The 14,556-nt window shown below is 32.0% G+C and overlaps 1 protein-coding gene across 1 annotated transcript; it reads left to right on the forward strand.

Moving 5' to 3' along the window:
- The first annotated feature begins 4,182 nt into the window (after positions 1-4,182).
- LOC118182245 (uncharacterized) lies at positions 4,183-9,063 on the forward strand. Its single transcript, XM_035351567.2, has one exon. It carries the CDS (start codon positions 5,529-5,531, stop codon positions 6,915-6,917), a length of 1,389 nt encoding a protein of 462 aa, XP_035207458.2. The 5' UTR covers positions 4,183-5,528; the 3' UTR covers positions 6,918-9,063.
- Positions 9,064-14,556: the final 5,493 nt, after the last annotated feature.

Consider the following 14,556-nt stretch of genomic DNA (forward strand, 5'->3'; position numbering starts at 1 on the left):
AAATGCTTATAGAAAAAGAAAGCATTTGCTTAAAATACAGTGCTAATAATATATAAAATGCTTATAGAAAAAGAAAATGCAAACAAAATTTTAATGATATTTTCTGGAAATTTATACCAATGGATGTCATTGTGGAATTACAAACTCTTAAATTGGGGCGTATATGGCTGTTATACACTTTAACAGAGCCTTTCTAGGCCTACTAGATATTTTAAATTGTATAAGTATGAACATGGTAAATAAGCAGTCGAAAGATTTAGTAAGCTCGACATAAAGTGAATAAGTAAATCAAAATATCACTCACTACACAGAGTAAAAATTGCCACATAAAACAAATAGGCTAAATATAAGCAGCAAAACAGATAAAGTTGAACTAAAGGAAGGTACAACCTATAGATATGGGAAGTTTTAGGTATCTGAGGGAAGATTTAATAATAAAAATATAGCATTTTAAACTTTAAATGCATTTTTCTCAAAATATCTTTTTTCTAAAATCTTGCTTACTAGGCGCAAGATAAATCCAATTATTATTATTTTATTTTTATGAAACTTTGTATACTTAATCCATATATGACTTACCAGAATGTTTATATGTTAAATATTTTTGAAATTGTAGCCTGTTATTAAAATAATGACATCGTGAATTTATCAAAAATCTCATATAAAAAATTTTCAAAAATCTGAATTTTTTTTTAAGTTATCCTTAAAATTCTATGGCATTCTCTAGATCAAAGCATGTAATGTATTGTTGCTTGCGTACGGGTTCGTTATGAAATGAATGCACAAGTCCGATGAAAAATGAACAAAAATGCTTAAATTTTCTCAAATTATCATGCAGTATTACAATATCTCACAGTAGTTACCTTTTAACTACTCAAATGTCCAATAGAACGTCATTCAAAACAGCTAAAGAACGCTAATCCGCGAATTCGCTACAATCAACAAGAGCAGTTTTCTAAACAAAGTAAGCAACAACTACGAACTGAGATGTTTTCCTCCTTTTATAAGATTCTAAAATCGCGCGCTAAAATTTTCCAGTACTTTCTCGAAATCAAAAAGAGATATTTATTTATTTAATGCACGCGCTCTTGTATTTTCAATTTTCCGGCTTAGCTTTCTTTTAATATTCGTCACGCGCTGCACTGCGCGAGAAATAAAACCATTTAATTTATTATTAAACTAACATTAGCTTTTTAAATACCAAATTCGTAACAGTATTATTGTATGACTTTTGTAATATAACTTTAACATTTCTGCATACAGAATGTTTCAAATTGTTTTAAAATTTGTTAAAATTTCACGCATATTTAATATTTTTTGCAGGATAATAATAGTATATATTAAATTTTGATATACCATAATTAATCTATGTAGAAAATAAATAAAAAACATGTTTATATTATACTTATACTGCTTTTTTGGAAAAAAAAGTGCTCCCGACATAGTCGTATGCCTTAAATAAAAATGTCACGTATATTTTGCAAAACATTTTCAAAATAACTTTTGCTTTAGATGTTTCAGTTTAGTTTGCAAAGTAAAATAAATAAGATATGAATAAAAACGTTCAGTAGTGTCAAATAGGGAAATAGTTAATAAAGTGTAGAGTATGCAAATATATTGTACAATAACCACGATAAACTTAATGATATTTTAACAAAAATTTCAACAAAAACACGTTAAATTCATACTCAGTAACTTCAGAACATGTTGTCAATTAAGTATGAGGTAAAACAAACTTACAATCACTTTCGCTTATGAGAATAATTGTACAGGACTCTGAAAAAACACTTTCTTTTAAATGTATGAAATATTTCTTAACATATTTGTAAGGAGAAAGTGCAGCATTCTGAGTTCAGGACTCTTCTGAATATGCAGACAATTTCTTATTTACGGATAACAACACAAAATAAGGCTTCAGAAAATATTATTTATCACGTATAAAAATCTGTTTTGTGACACAGTAATAACTGTTTGTCAATGTAATGACGATTTAATTGAGATTAAATTCTTTGGAATTATTGAATTCATGAAATGATTTTGACTTAGCCTTTGAAATTTATCATTACAGGCAGATTTTGTTGATTGTTATGCATGCATTAAAAACATCACAATTATTTAAATACACCTGCAGAGTTTTCAGAAATGTAATGTTCTTATCTGAAAGCTCCGCATTCATTTGTAAATTTTTATTCTATTGCCAAATTGTTATACAATACTGTGATTACAAATATATAGTACTTTTAAAATCCTTGCAATTAATGAAAACAAATTATACGTATTTTTTCCCACAGTAGTATTCAGTTTATTTTATTGACTTCGGACCTTAATGTCATTATTCTGGAAATTATTTTAACCAAGAAAAGGTAGCGGGACCCATGCATAAAACAACTCATCTAGTTTTTCAGCAATAGTGTTATAAAATAAGCAAAAAAATTAAAAGTAATGTCAACGATATTCAAACTCATTATGTTACGTATATCTTTGGCAACCATTCAGAGTTTAAATTACGTTTCTAAATTAGTATTCTGAAATTATTATTTATATTTTAATAAATTTAAATATGCTAATGATTTTCAAATCACATTACTATAATTTCCACAATTAGCACAGGAAAACAAAATCTACATATTAAATTAGGAACGAAATCAAAACATCTGCATTAGCCATGTTTGGCGAAGGGTACGTTAAACCGAGAGTAATTTAATAATAGCTGGTGTTACAGAAATTAGCAGATACGTGGTTACTGTACACAAGAATTTCACGTTACTTGCACATTATAAACATTTGAGAAAATATAAACTTTAAATGAAGTAATAGAACACTGGTAGTTCGGTCCGAGGTTCGAATCCCGCGAACGGCTGGCTGCATGGCCGTTTTCGTGGTTTTCCCCATGTGTAACGTGTATACGAGTCAGTTTCCCTTAAAACGTCCTCCACGAAGGCATCCCTCCCCTTAGGCAGATAGCCTTAGTGTGCTTTGCCATAATTAAATACACACAAATGAAGGAATAAATAATATTATACTTACTAGGCAAAGGTGAGCACCTGAACCGGATTTCCAATTATCTCTTCGGCAATTATTTACCCAAATTTTTCTTTTTCCTTCATTTTTAGGAAATATTACCAATAGATAACCTTTCTGTGAATGATTTGAGCACTTAATAGCTGCACATTCGCCCATTTTAAACAAAAAAGCACAAAGTATTTTGCACCGCTAACTATGCAGCTGTCATTGCTACTTGGACTAGCGCAGAGTTTGTTAAACTGTGGTTTGCGACCCCCACGGGACCTGCAGCAGGGAGTCGCCAAAAATTTTAGCAGTTATCATATTTCTTTAACTTATTATAATAATTTTACAATTACCAAATATTTTTACACAATGTATTCAGACAAAGAAAGAAACGAAAACTATTCGACGCATTCTTTTTATAATATAAACGTTCATTTTACTTGCTTTGCACGTGACGCTGTCATTTCGTCTGTTACTTATTTAAAATTTTAACATTGCTCTATGTCTTAAAATAAGAAATTAATGTCCTAAAACTGCAATAGTATAATACAGTACAAGTGTAAAAATTGACAGCTTCACTCACGCGTGTGTCAGATTTGCGCAATACTTATGATTACCCACAAAATTTTTGTAAATATTCTAGGATCCTGGGGGTCACGAAAATATCTCAATGATAAAAAAAAAAGGTCACGATTGAAAAAAGTTTAAGAAATCCTGGGCTAGCGGATGATTCAGCCCAGTATATAAGAGCCTTAGATGAGGGTAGTATTTTCAACACCTCCCTCAACATACTGTACATTTGCAACAGCACATTACAGCCTTCATTATAAGGTGATAGGTCACATATAGACTTGACTATTTTTAACAACACTTTGTTTGTTGTACTTTAGGATACATTCATGGTTAGATTATTTCACGCTTTTGTTTCATTTTCTCTAGCTTATTTAGGCCCCTAAATAGTTTTTTTACATATGTATTTTTTTACATTTTTATCAAATGTATTTATATAGTGTTAACATCTGGGCTTACTTCTCTCTTTTTAAAACACATTTCGTATCAAATGCTACGAAATTATTTTTCTCTGAAAAATCTGCCTCGCACTATTTGCTTTTCCTTCTCACCTAAGTTGGATTTTTCGCCCAGCGGGCAGAAAGACTTAATAGAGTACAAAAACTGCGGCGAAAGCTTTTGATTTGGGGTGATCAAATGTTGTATGTTTCAAATGTTTTCTTTTTTCCCCCTCCCTTCATCTGCATCTTGAAGCAGTGAATATACATTTTTTTGTTTAATATTAATATGAAATTTTCATTCTTTTCAACAAAAACCTTCGCAAACAGTGTATGGTGATATGCGAAATCTGTTGAGAAATTTAAAATAAGCGCCTTCTTCAAACTGTCAAGTACTGGCCAACATCATGTAATCAATCTAACTTTTACGATATAATTGCGTAAATTTATCCTTAAACTTACATATATGCTCGGGCAAATATGTGAGGTATAAGAAATTAATTTTTAATGAAGTACTCTTGGAAACCAGGGTATGCTGATATCACACAATAGATCGCACAATATATTTTCTATTTTTAATCATGTTAACCACATATGTATTTGCGCAAGATACCAAAAGCGAATGTAAAGCAATCAAAAACTACTTTTGATAAAATTTCTGCTAACCAATTTCTATTAGTTCTGCACAGAAGGTGAATATCCTTGCGACATATTGTGCAAGTTATATGATATGAAGCCTGTCAGTTTGTGGTTATCTCTGTAGGGCAGAAACTGCATATATAAGAGCTATGCAACCAGTCATTTCGAAAAAAAAAAGCAATATTTTAAATGCAATAAACCTCATGTGTGAGATAGGTAATTAATTATTTAAACTAAACGGAACTGAAGAATGATATATTTCTTCATGCAGAAGAAAAATGTCGTGTGTGTGGCATGCAACAAATCACTTAGACGAAAGAGTTCTTTAATTGATGATCTGCTTCTTCACACAAGAGAGAAGTTTGTGAAGTATATAACAAATCATTCAGACTAAAGGGTCATTTAAAGCACCATATGTGTATTCAAACAGTAGAGAATTTTCATATATGTAAATTATGTAGATAAAAGGGTCCATTAAATGTACATAAGATTATTCACACACCAGAATAACTTTGTGTGGGAGATATGTAGTGAGTCATTTAGAGTAAAGTTTTTTAAACAAGCATGTGCTTTCTCGCATAGTAGAGAAACCTGATGAATGTAAGGCATGTAACAAGCCATTTACATTAAAGGCAGTTTAAACCATCATATGCTTATTCACGCAGTAGATAAATCTCAAGTGTGTGAGAGATATGTTACAAATCATTCAAACTAAAGGGTGATTTAAATAGCCACATGCTTATTCACACAGGAGAAAAACCTCTGCGTGTGTGAGGTGTGTTACAAGTCATTCAGAGGAACAGGTCTTTGAAACCTCATGTATGTAAAATACGTTACAAATCATTCAGATTAAAGTATAAACTAAATAACCATATGCATACTCATACAGGAGAAAAACCTTACATGTGTGAGGTGTGTGATAAGTCATTCAGAGTGAAAGGTCACTTAAACAAACATATGCATGTTCACGTAGGAGAGAAACCTCATGTGTGTGATGTATGTGGCAAGTCATTCAGAATAAAAGGTCAATTAAACCAACATATACGTATTCACACAGGAGAGAAACCTTATGTGTGTGAAATATGTAACGTCTCATTTACATTAAAGGCTGTTTTAAGCCAACATATGCTTATTCACACAGGAGACAAATCTCATGTGTGCGAGATATGTATCAAACCATTCAGACTAAAGGGTGATTTAAATAACCACATGCTTATTCACACTGGAGAAAAACCTCACATGTGTGAGGTGTGTGGGACATCATTTAGAGGCAAAGGTCAGTTAAACCAACATATGCGTATTCACACAGGAGAAAAACCTCATGTGTGTGAGATATGTAACAAGTCATTCAGGTTAAAGGGTACTTTAAATAGCCATAAACGTACTCATACAGGAGAAAAACCTCATGTGTGTGAGGTGTGTGACAAGTCATTCAGATTAAAAGGTCATTTAAACGAACATATGCGCGTTCACGCAGGAGAGAAGCCTCATGTGTGTGAGATGTGTAACAAAGCATTTAGATTAAAGGTTGCTTTAAATAAGCATATGCTTATTCACACAGGAGAAAAAACTCATGTGTGTGAGATGTGCAATAGATCATTTAGACTCAAGTACTTTTTAACCAGGCATCTGCTTTGTCATACAGGAGAGAAATCTTATGTATGTCAGGTATGTAAGAAGACATTTGGACGAAAACATTCTTTAAATGAACATATGCATATTCATACAGGAGAGAAACATCATCAGTGTCAAGTTTGTAAAACATCATTTAGACATAAGTGTGCTTTAAACAAGCATATGCTTATTCATACAGGAGAGAAACCTCATGTATGTGAGGTATGTTGCAAATCATTCAGAATAAAAGACCAGTTAAACCAACATATGCCTATTCACACAGGGGAGAAACCTTATGTGTGTGGTTTATGTAATGAGGCATTTACAGTAAAGGCTGTTTTAAACAAGCATATGCTTATTCACTCAGGAGAGAAACCTTTTGTTTGTGAGGTGTGTAATGAGTCATTTACTGTAAAGGCTGTTTTGAACAAGCATATGCTTATTCACACTGGAGAGAAACCTCACATATGTGAGGTATGTGAAAAGTCATTAAGTTCAAAGTGGTCTTTAAAAGAGCACATACTTATTCACACAGGAGAGAAACCTCATGTTTGTGAAGTATGTAATAGATCATTCACATTAAAGCATCATTTATATAGGCATTTACGTGTCCACACAAGAGAGGAATCGTGTGAATTATATATGTAATGTTGTTTGATAAGAGGAATTTACATAAATGTGTATTCAGATACTTCTGACTTATGCCTCTCTTTGCCCTCTCTTTTGTGTCTTACTTACATATGCAGTATGGACTTACATATGCCATGTAACAATGAAACCTAATTATATGGCCCTAACATTAGTATTATTATTGAAATAGATTTCTAATTATGTTATTATAAAAAAGTATGTAGTTTGCTATTTGATCAGAATGCTCAATAAGCTATTTATTTTATTATTTTCCTCAACAGCAAAATTCTGGCATAGAAATTTAGCATAAATTTAAAAAGAGTACTTTATATCTGCATTTCAGTGCATGGAGCAATCTGATGCCCATTGGCTGAATGATGGCTATACCTGTGTGAAACTTTAAATGAACTATAAATAGTACAGTTTTTATAATCAGCACTGTTTCTGTGCCATCTATTAAATCAATGGATTTCATATATTGTCAAGCTTTGGGTATGAAATGATTTTCAGGTCCATTAAATGCCCAATGTTGTATGTTTTTCTGATTAAGAAAAATGTACATTTGTGCAATCCTACAGCTTGCATATGCCCAAATCTGTGTCTAACTATGGAATCTTTGATATCACATCATACCTTTTTGCAAGCATTTCAGCCAGAAACGTTCAGTTTATATCACCATTAATATGTTCAAAGAACTCAAATTGTTTCAATTATCAATGGAAGGGGTTTTTGCCTAAATAGAAAGTTTAGCTTATATCATGCCGATTTATGCCTTTGGTTAACTGTGTCAGATATGTATAATCCATTTCAGTCCATTTCACCATTGAATTTTGGCTTGAGTCGTTACTTAACATTAGACCTATCAATGGCGATATATAAAAGCCTAGTTGTGATATTGTCTTATCCATTCAATCAACCCTTTGTTGTGATTATCACTGTCAGAATAATGAATAATTTTTTGGTTATTTATTACAAATGGGGTATCAAGAAGAGAAAAAAAAAATTGTAATATCATAGTTTGCTGAATTTGTAATAGCAGAAGCTTGCAATGCCTTACTGGGGCAATTCCATGTTGTGTGTTGATTGACATCAAAACATGGTTCCGCTTCACAAGTCCGAGTTTTCTTCCACAAAGAAATAGTCAGCAATAGTGCCTTTTGTTGCCAAACTTGCCAGTGGTAATGGTTTTAGAGACATGCAATTAAAATTTGAAATAAAACGGGATATGTAATGTAGGGCAAATTTAGTGTTTTAACTCTTTCGCATCGAGAGACGACCAAATCTGTTTTCAACAAACATCGAAAACGCCTGTGTTTACGAATTTGTCTTGGAATAGTTTTCCTTTCCCCCTTGCTGCTCTTGGAGGTTTTTCTACGGTTTCTTCCATTGTGTGCAGTTTCGCCTTAGGGCCGGATTGCACCTGCGAACGTCAATAGCTTTCCGTATTTCTCCTTTATTTGCTTCAAAAGAATGATTGACATGTCTTTTAACAACTCGCGAAACCAATGAGCCATACACTAACGTGGAGGGGAAAGAACTAGGTAGAAAATAAACGAGGCGGGGCGGTTTGACGTTGCCTGAATGAACGGGCGGCTTCGATGCGAAAGAGTTAAACATGATATTTATTGCACAGCATGTTACTAGGCATATGTAAGTTAAATTTAGCTAAAAATTAGTTGATTAAACACATGTAGGTTAAATTTAGCTTGTTAAACATGATAATTAGTACAATTAAATTAAATTAGAAAAGCATGATATTAAACATGTGTATTTAAAAATTAGCTTGTTCTGCATGGTATTCAATGCATTTCAGGTTGGCTGAAAAGCATGATGTTGAGCGTTAAGCATATGTAAATAAAGATTAGCTTAAAAGGTAAAGGTAAAAGATTAGCATAAAAAGTAAAGTAAATGTTAGCATTATTATTGAAATAGATTTTTAATTCTGTTATTGTAAAAGAGTTTAAAAAAATGGTAAAAGTTTACAATTGGATGCCCCTTGCTTTTTTGGTTATTCTTTTTTGACGCCAAGATTGGTGCCAGGAAGGTAAAATTTCAAGATGGTCGCTACACAAAACCAAAATAAGAAGTCAAAGAATTATACAAACTCTGTGCCCATGTGTACATCAATCTATTTTCACTTAAAAAAAAAAAAAAAATCAGAAAATTGCGCAAACTCGGCATGGCACACTGCCTTCATTTTGTCCATGTACACATCCATCTATTTTCACTTCAAAAAAAAAAAAAAAAAAAAAAAAATCAGGCAGCTAAAAACAAAGTTAAAACTATCATAGTAACTAGAAATGGGGTTTCATCACCAAAAATGAACGAAATTTGTCGCCAATCGAAGAAGCACCCAATTCTACACTAGAACAAAAAAAACTTGTATACTAATATCTGGCAATACTTCATTTCGTTTTTCAGATTCTTTTGGCCCTGACATTAGTATTATTATTGAAATAGATTTCTAATTATGTTATTATAAAAAAGTTTAAAAAGGGAAAAAAAACTTTTATATCTGGCAATACATCATTTCTGTTTAGTCCAAAGGGGCTTTGTCCCTGAGGGACTATTGTTTTCATTTTGCAATTTTGTGTTGAATCACTCTGTCTGTCTGTTTCACTTTTTAGACTGTTGCCACCAAATATTATCTCCCTGTATTATATTTGAAGAAATTAAATAATAAAGAATCTGCATAAATGTATGTATGTTTCTCGCATTGTGATAAAACAACGGTACTTAGAGCCATCAAATTTTGAATGACGTAATCCTACTGCGAATATGGGCATCTGGAAGCCCAAATTTCAAATTTGGAATTTGTTTTATTATTTATTTCATATTTTGTAAATTTTTAAGGAATTTTTGATTAACAAAACTCGAGGATTTCAAAACGAGCAATGGCAATGTTGTACAGAAAAAAAACATATTTATCTCCAGCGTGTGAGACTGTGTACTGGAAATTCTAAAGATATGCTCAAATTAAAATTATTTTGCGATATTGCTCTTGAACTGAATTTTATGGTGTAAGTGTGAAGAACATATTTAATAAATAAAGGTAACACACAAAATGTTTTAAAAAATGTCCCTTTGGACGTAATTTAAAATCTGAAACCTTTCAGATTTTCTTTCTTTCTTTTTTTTTTTTTTTCCCCCAGATTTTTTTTTTTTTTCCCTGAAAAGCCTTCCTTTTTCACAAAAACTTATGCCATTAAAATTATATTGCCGGAGATGTATTACTGTAAAAGCATATAATCTTTAATTGCGTTGAGAATTTTCATGAATGGATCTTTTTGTTTTGTTTAACTTCACACCAAAATCGGTATTCGAGGGCATGATCAGCTAATATTTTCTTTCAAAGACCTTTTTTTTAATGTAATTTTACTTCCAGAGGACACATGTTTGATTCATTTGACTGGGTATGTGCACCAATTACTGTACTAATGAAATTTGTGGAATGATTAACAGTCTGATGCACATAATACTCAAGTCTGCCATTCAACAGCTGTAAGAGTTGTTTTCTTTGCCATGTGCTTCTTAATCAATGGCATCAGAATCTTCATCGTTTGCTGTGAATATATTTTCGATGATGCCAATGATCCTTCTGAAATGCACCATTGCAGACAAGCATCCATCTCAAACAACTTACTTAATTGAACGAAAATAATTCCATCTATTCATAGTTAAAAATTTCAGAAAAGATAATGGGGAAATTGGACAAAATAATAACAAGAAGTGTGCACATGCATAGGCGAATAGCGTGTGTGATGCTGCAACATACAAAACTATGAACAGTAATGTAAGCTGCCAAAAAGCCCAAGTGGAGGCTTTTATGTACGTCCTGAGAAAGGGCCATCTGTCCTTCTCAAGTTTATGCGTCTGTCTTCTGAACTAAAGCAATTATTTACTTACCAGTTCTCAGGGCTCCACACATTTAACTATAAATGCTAGGTTGGAACATTACAACTGTAAAAAGTTAAAATTTATCATTTTATACCATCAGGTTTATTATGCACAAGAAGGTATAAAATGTGGACTGATTGCACAGAAAAAAATTCCTAAGATCCAAAATTTTTAGCGATGAAATTTTCCAGCACAATTTGTATATACTGCTGCAAAACTCTCTATTTTCTGTTTATGCAATTTCAAAAGTGTTGTTTACCTAAGCAAACATCTAACGATTTCAGAGTGCAAATACTGAAAACTGAAAGTGTATCTATTCATTGAGAGGGTCTGCTATTCAACTGAAAACTAAAGTCAGTGACATAAACAGCCCTAATGGGCCAAGGCCTGCAGTACCCGAAATCTGCTTTCTTGACTATGGGCCCTGGGGTGCATATGCAACAGGTGGTCAGCTTGTCGCAGCCCCCCCCCACCGGTATTTAATCCCCAAGCGAACTTGGTACTCATTTTATCGACCCAAGTGATGGAAATCAAGGGATGAAAGGCTGAGTCGATATTGCCGAGCCCGGGAATTGAACCACGCTATTCAACTATTATACCCTTTTTCAAGCGAGAATACCTCATTAGTATTTCTTAATTTCTGTGTTCTGCACAGTGAATGTTTACTGTTATTGTAAAAATATATACAGTACAAAGTCCGTAATCCGGACTTGTCAGGACTTTGGAAATACCGGATTAAGGGTTTTTCTGGATTATAGATAATCAATTTAAATCTGGCAAGATGGCATGCAGAAATTATACTATTAAAAATATGCAACCAGAATTTATGAAATAAAGAGCAATTGTGATCTAAAGGGTATCAAAATTTACAAAAAAAAGTTTAATATTTATTGGTTTATTTTAATAAACATTTCTTTCAATGTAAATCGTTTAAGTTGCTTCGTTTTTGTGCTAAACGCACATGCGTAAACATTAAATGTGCATGCATAAAGCATAACCCTCCAAAAAAAAGATTGTGGCTTTGAGGTTCCGATTATAGATCATTCCGGATAATGGATGTCAGGATTACAGACATTGTACTGTATATATTTCTGCCAATCAATGATATATAAAGATCTTTCATTCATTTTATATACTGTAAAAAGTTTAAATTTATAATTTTATACCATCAGGTTTATTAAACACAATAAGATATGAAACGTAGACTGATTGCAAAGAAAAATTCCTAAGCTAAGATCAAAATATGCAGCAATGAAATTTTCCAGCATAATGTATGTACACTGTGCAAAAAAAAAGGGGGGATAGTTCTATATCTCTTGTTCTACTGGGCCGATTGATGAAATTCAAACTGCGTTTTCCATGTCTCGAAAACGCAACTTAGGATATTTATTAGATTTATATATAGCATTGTTCTGATATAGGTTTTTTTTATGCAAACGCAGACTTTTTCTGAAATGACATACAAATTGTTTTCCATATTTCGATATTACGACTCAAATTATGCCAAATTACCAAGTTTTGTAAAAATCGTACGTGTAGTTTTTACAAAATAAGCTCTCAAAATTTTCGCTCCTCAATGTTAATTCAGTTCAATATATATTTATTAATGTCTCTTTTTTTTTTTTTTATTACACTTACTTGATTCCTTCTTTCACAGTTTGAAATTTAGGTGAACTCCATAAATAAAACTCACCCATTTTTTTACAATTTATTTATAGTCCAAAGGGGCAATTTGCCTTGAAGGACTATTAATTTCATTTTGGCATTTTACGTTGAAAACTTTAAAAGGCTGTACAGTACAAAGTCTTTAACCCGGACGTCCATAATCCGGAATGAGCCATAATCGGGACCTCAAAGCTACAAACTTTCTGCACATGCGTTTACGCATGCGCGTTTAATGTGTAACAGACAGTATAAGCTAGGCTAAAATTATCTATTTCGGTTAATGTTGCAGATTGTGTTGTTCCTTAATCTTCTAATTGGATCCAGCTTATTATTTTTTGAAGACTGTTAGAGCAATTTTATAAAAAGTAAGCTTGAACTTTCGATTATGTCAAAAAGAGTTTCAGATTCTGGAGCTGCCAAAGGATCTACAAAGCGAAAGCATGTATCGATGTCCATCAAACAAAAAGTGGAATTGCTGCAAAAAAATGGATAAAGGCATTCCTTTGTTTCTCTAACCTTTCCGAAATCTGTTTTTCAATTTCACGCTGCTCTGCGGGGGGGGGGGGGATGTCACGGCGTGCAATAAACTGGAAGTTGATCTGTTAGCACTATCCTTATCTTCAGAACAGATGTTTTTATTTTATTCGGCTCATAATTCCTTACTAAATGTAGTATTTCATCTCGATGTACTCCGTCTTTGATATGATTTAAATCAAATTCCTCGTCATATTAAATATCACGAATACAGATCAAATAGTTTTCTGGTTGCAATTTTCTAATTCCGACTATGCGTAATGTATGCGCGCGTTGAAAGAACTGTTTAATAAAGTAAACAAATAAATATAAAGCTTTTTTTTTTTTTTATAAATTTTGATACTTAGATCATAATTGCTGTTTATTTCATAAATTACGGTTTCATGTTTTTAATTTTATAATTTCTGCATATCATCTTACCAGGTTTAAATTGATGATCTATAATCCGGAAAAAACCCTAATCCGGAATTGCCGAAGTCCCGAAGAGTCTGAATTAAAGACTTTGTACTGTATCAATTTTCAAATAGTTTTCATCACATGTTATCGCCCTGTCTTATATTTAAAGAAATTAAATACTGAAGAATCTGCATAAATGTATGTTTCTCGCACTGTGTAAAACAACAGTACCTAGGAGCCATCAAAATTTGAATAATGTAATCTTCCATGGAATATGGGTATGTGGAAGCCCTAATTTGAATTTGAAATTTCTTTTATTATGGATTTCATATTTTGTAACACCTCAATGAATTTTTGATTTAGAAACTAAACGGTTTCAAAGCAAGCAATGGCAACAGAAGAAAAACCATTTTTTATCTCCAGCTCCCAAGGCTCTATATCAGAAATTCTAAGGTTATGCTCATTTTAAAATTAATTTGTGATACTGCTGTAGAACTGAATTTTATAGTTTGAGTACATAGAACATGATATTTAATAAATAAATGCAACACAGAAAACGTTTAAAAAAAGCCCTTTTGGACGTAATTTAAAATCTGAATTCTTTCAATTTTTTTTTTTTTTTTTTTTTTTTTTTTTTTTTTTTTTTTATTTTTTAAAATTTGTATTTTTAAGCAATTTTTATAAATTTTTGGGAAAAAATTTTGAATTATAATCTGTAAAATTTTTACCATCATCTTAAAGTAGACATACTTCTAAGCATACCTGCAAAAAATAGTTTTTTATTCAAAATTTCCGAAGATATACTTGAATTGATATATTGGCAGCTTTTGAAATTTGGCATATTTATTGAAAGTGATAATAACATCTAATGTAGTTTACGCCACTTTGTGAAAATTATTTGAAAGGATGTGACTTTTTTTCGCTCATGCACAGTGTAAAACGGTATGAACGATGCGACTTTTTTTCCTGTCCCTGCACAATGGAAGGAGAAGGAAAATAAGTTGCCATATATTAAGAAGTTCACCTGGTGAACTTCTTAATATATGGCAATTCTTGGCGCAAACTGAAAAAAATGAAGCAAGCTAAATTTTTGAATTTCTCTTTAAATTTCGCACCAAATTTTACAAAATTTAATATTCAGGCATAATTTGAGTCGTAGAATCGA

Source organism: Stegodyphus dumicola, chromosome 3 (genome assembly GCF_044657685.1).
Source record: "Stegodyphus dumicola isolate Sdum_Otavi_A_Nest chromosome 3, ASM4465768v1".
Classification (NCBI taxonomy): Eukaryota; Metazoa; Arthropoda; class Arachnida; order Araneae; family Eresidae; genus Stegodyphus; species Stegodyphus dumicola.

Bases quoted from the DNA above. Each gene is read 5' to 3' on its own strand.
- LOC118182245 (XM_035351567.2), top strand. From the start codon at position 5,529: ATGCATACTCATACAGGAGAAAAACCTTACATGTGTGAGGTGTGTGAT.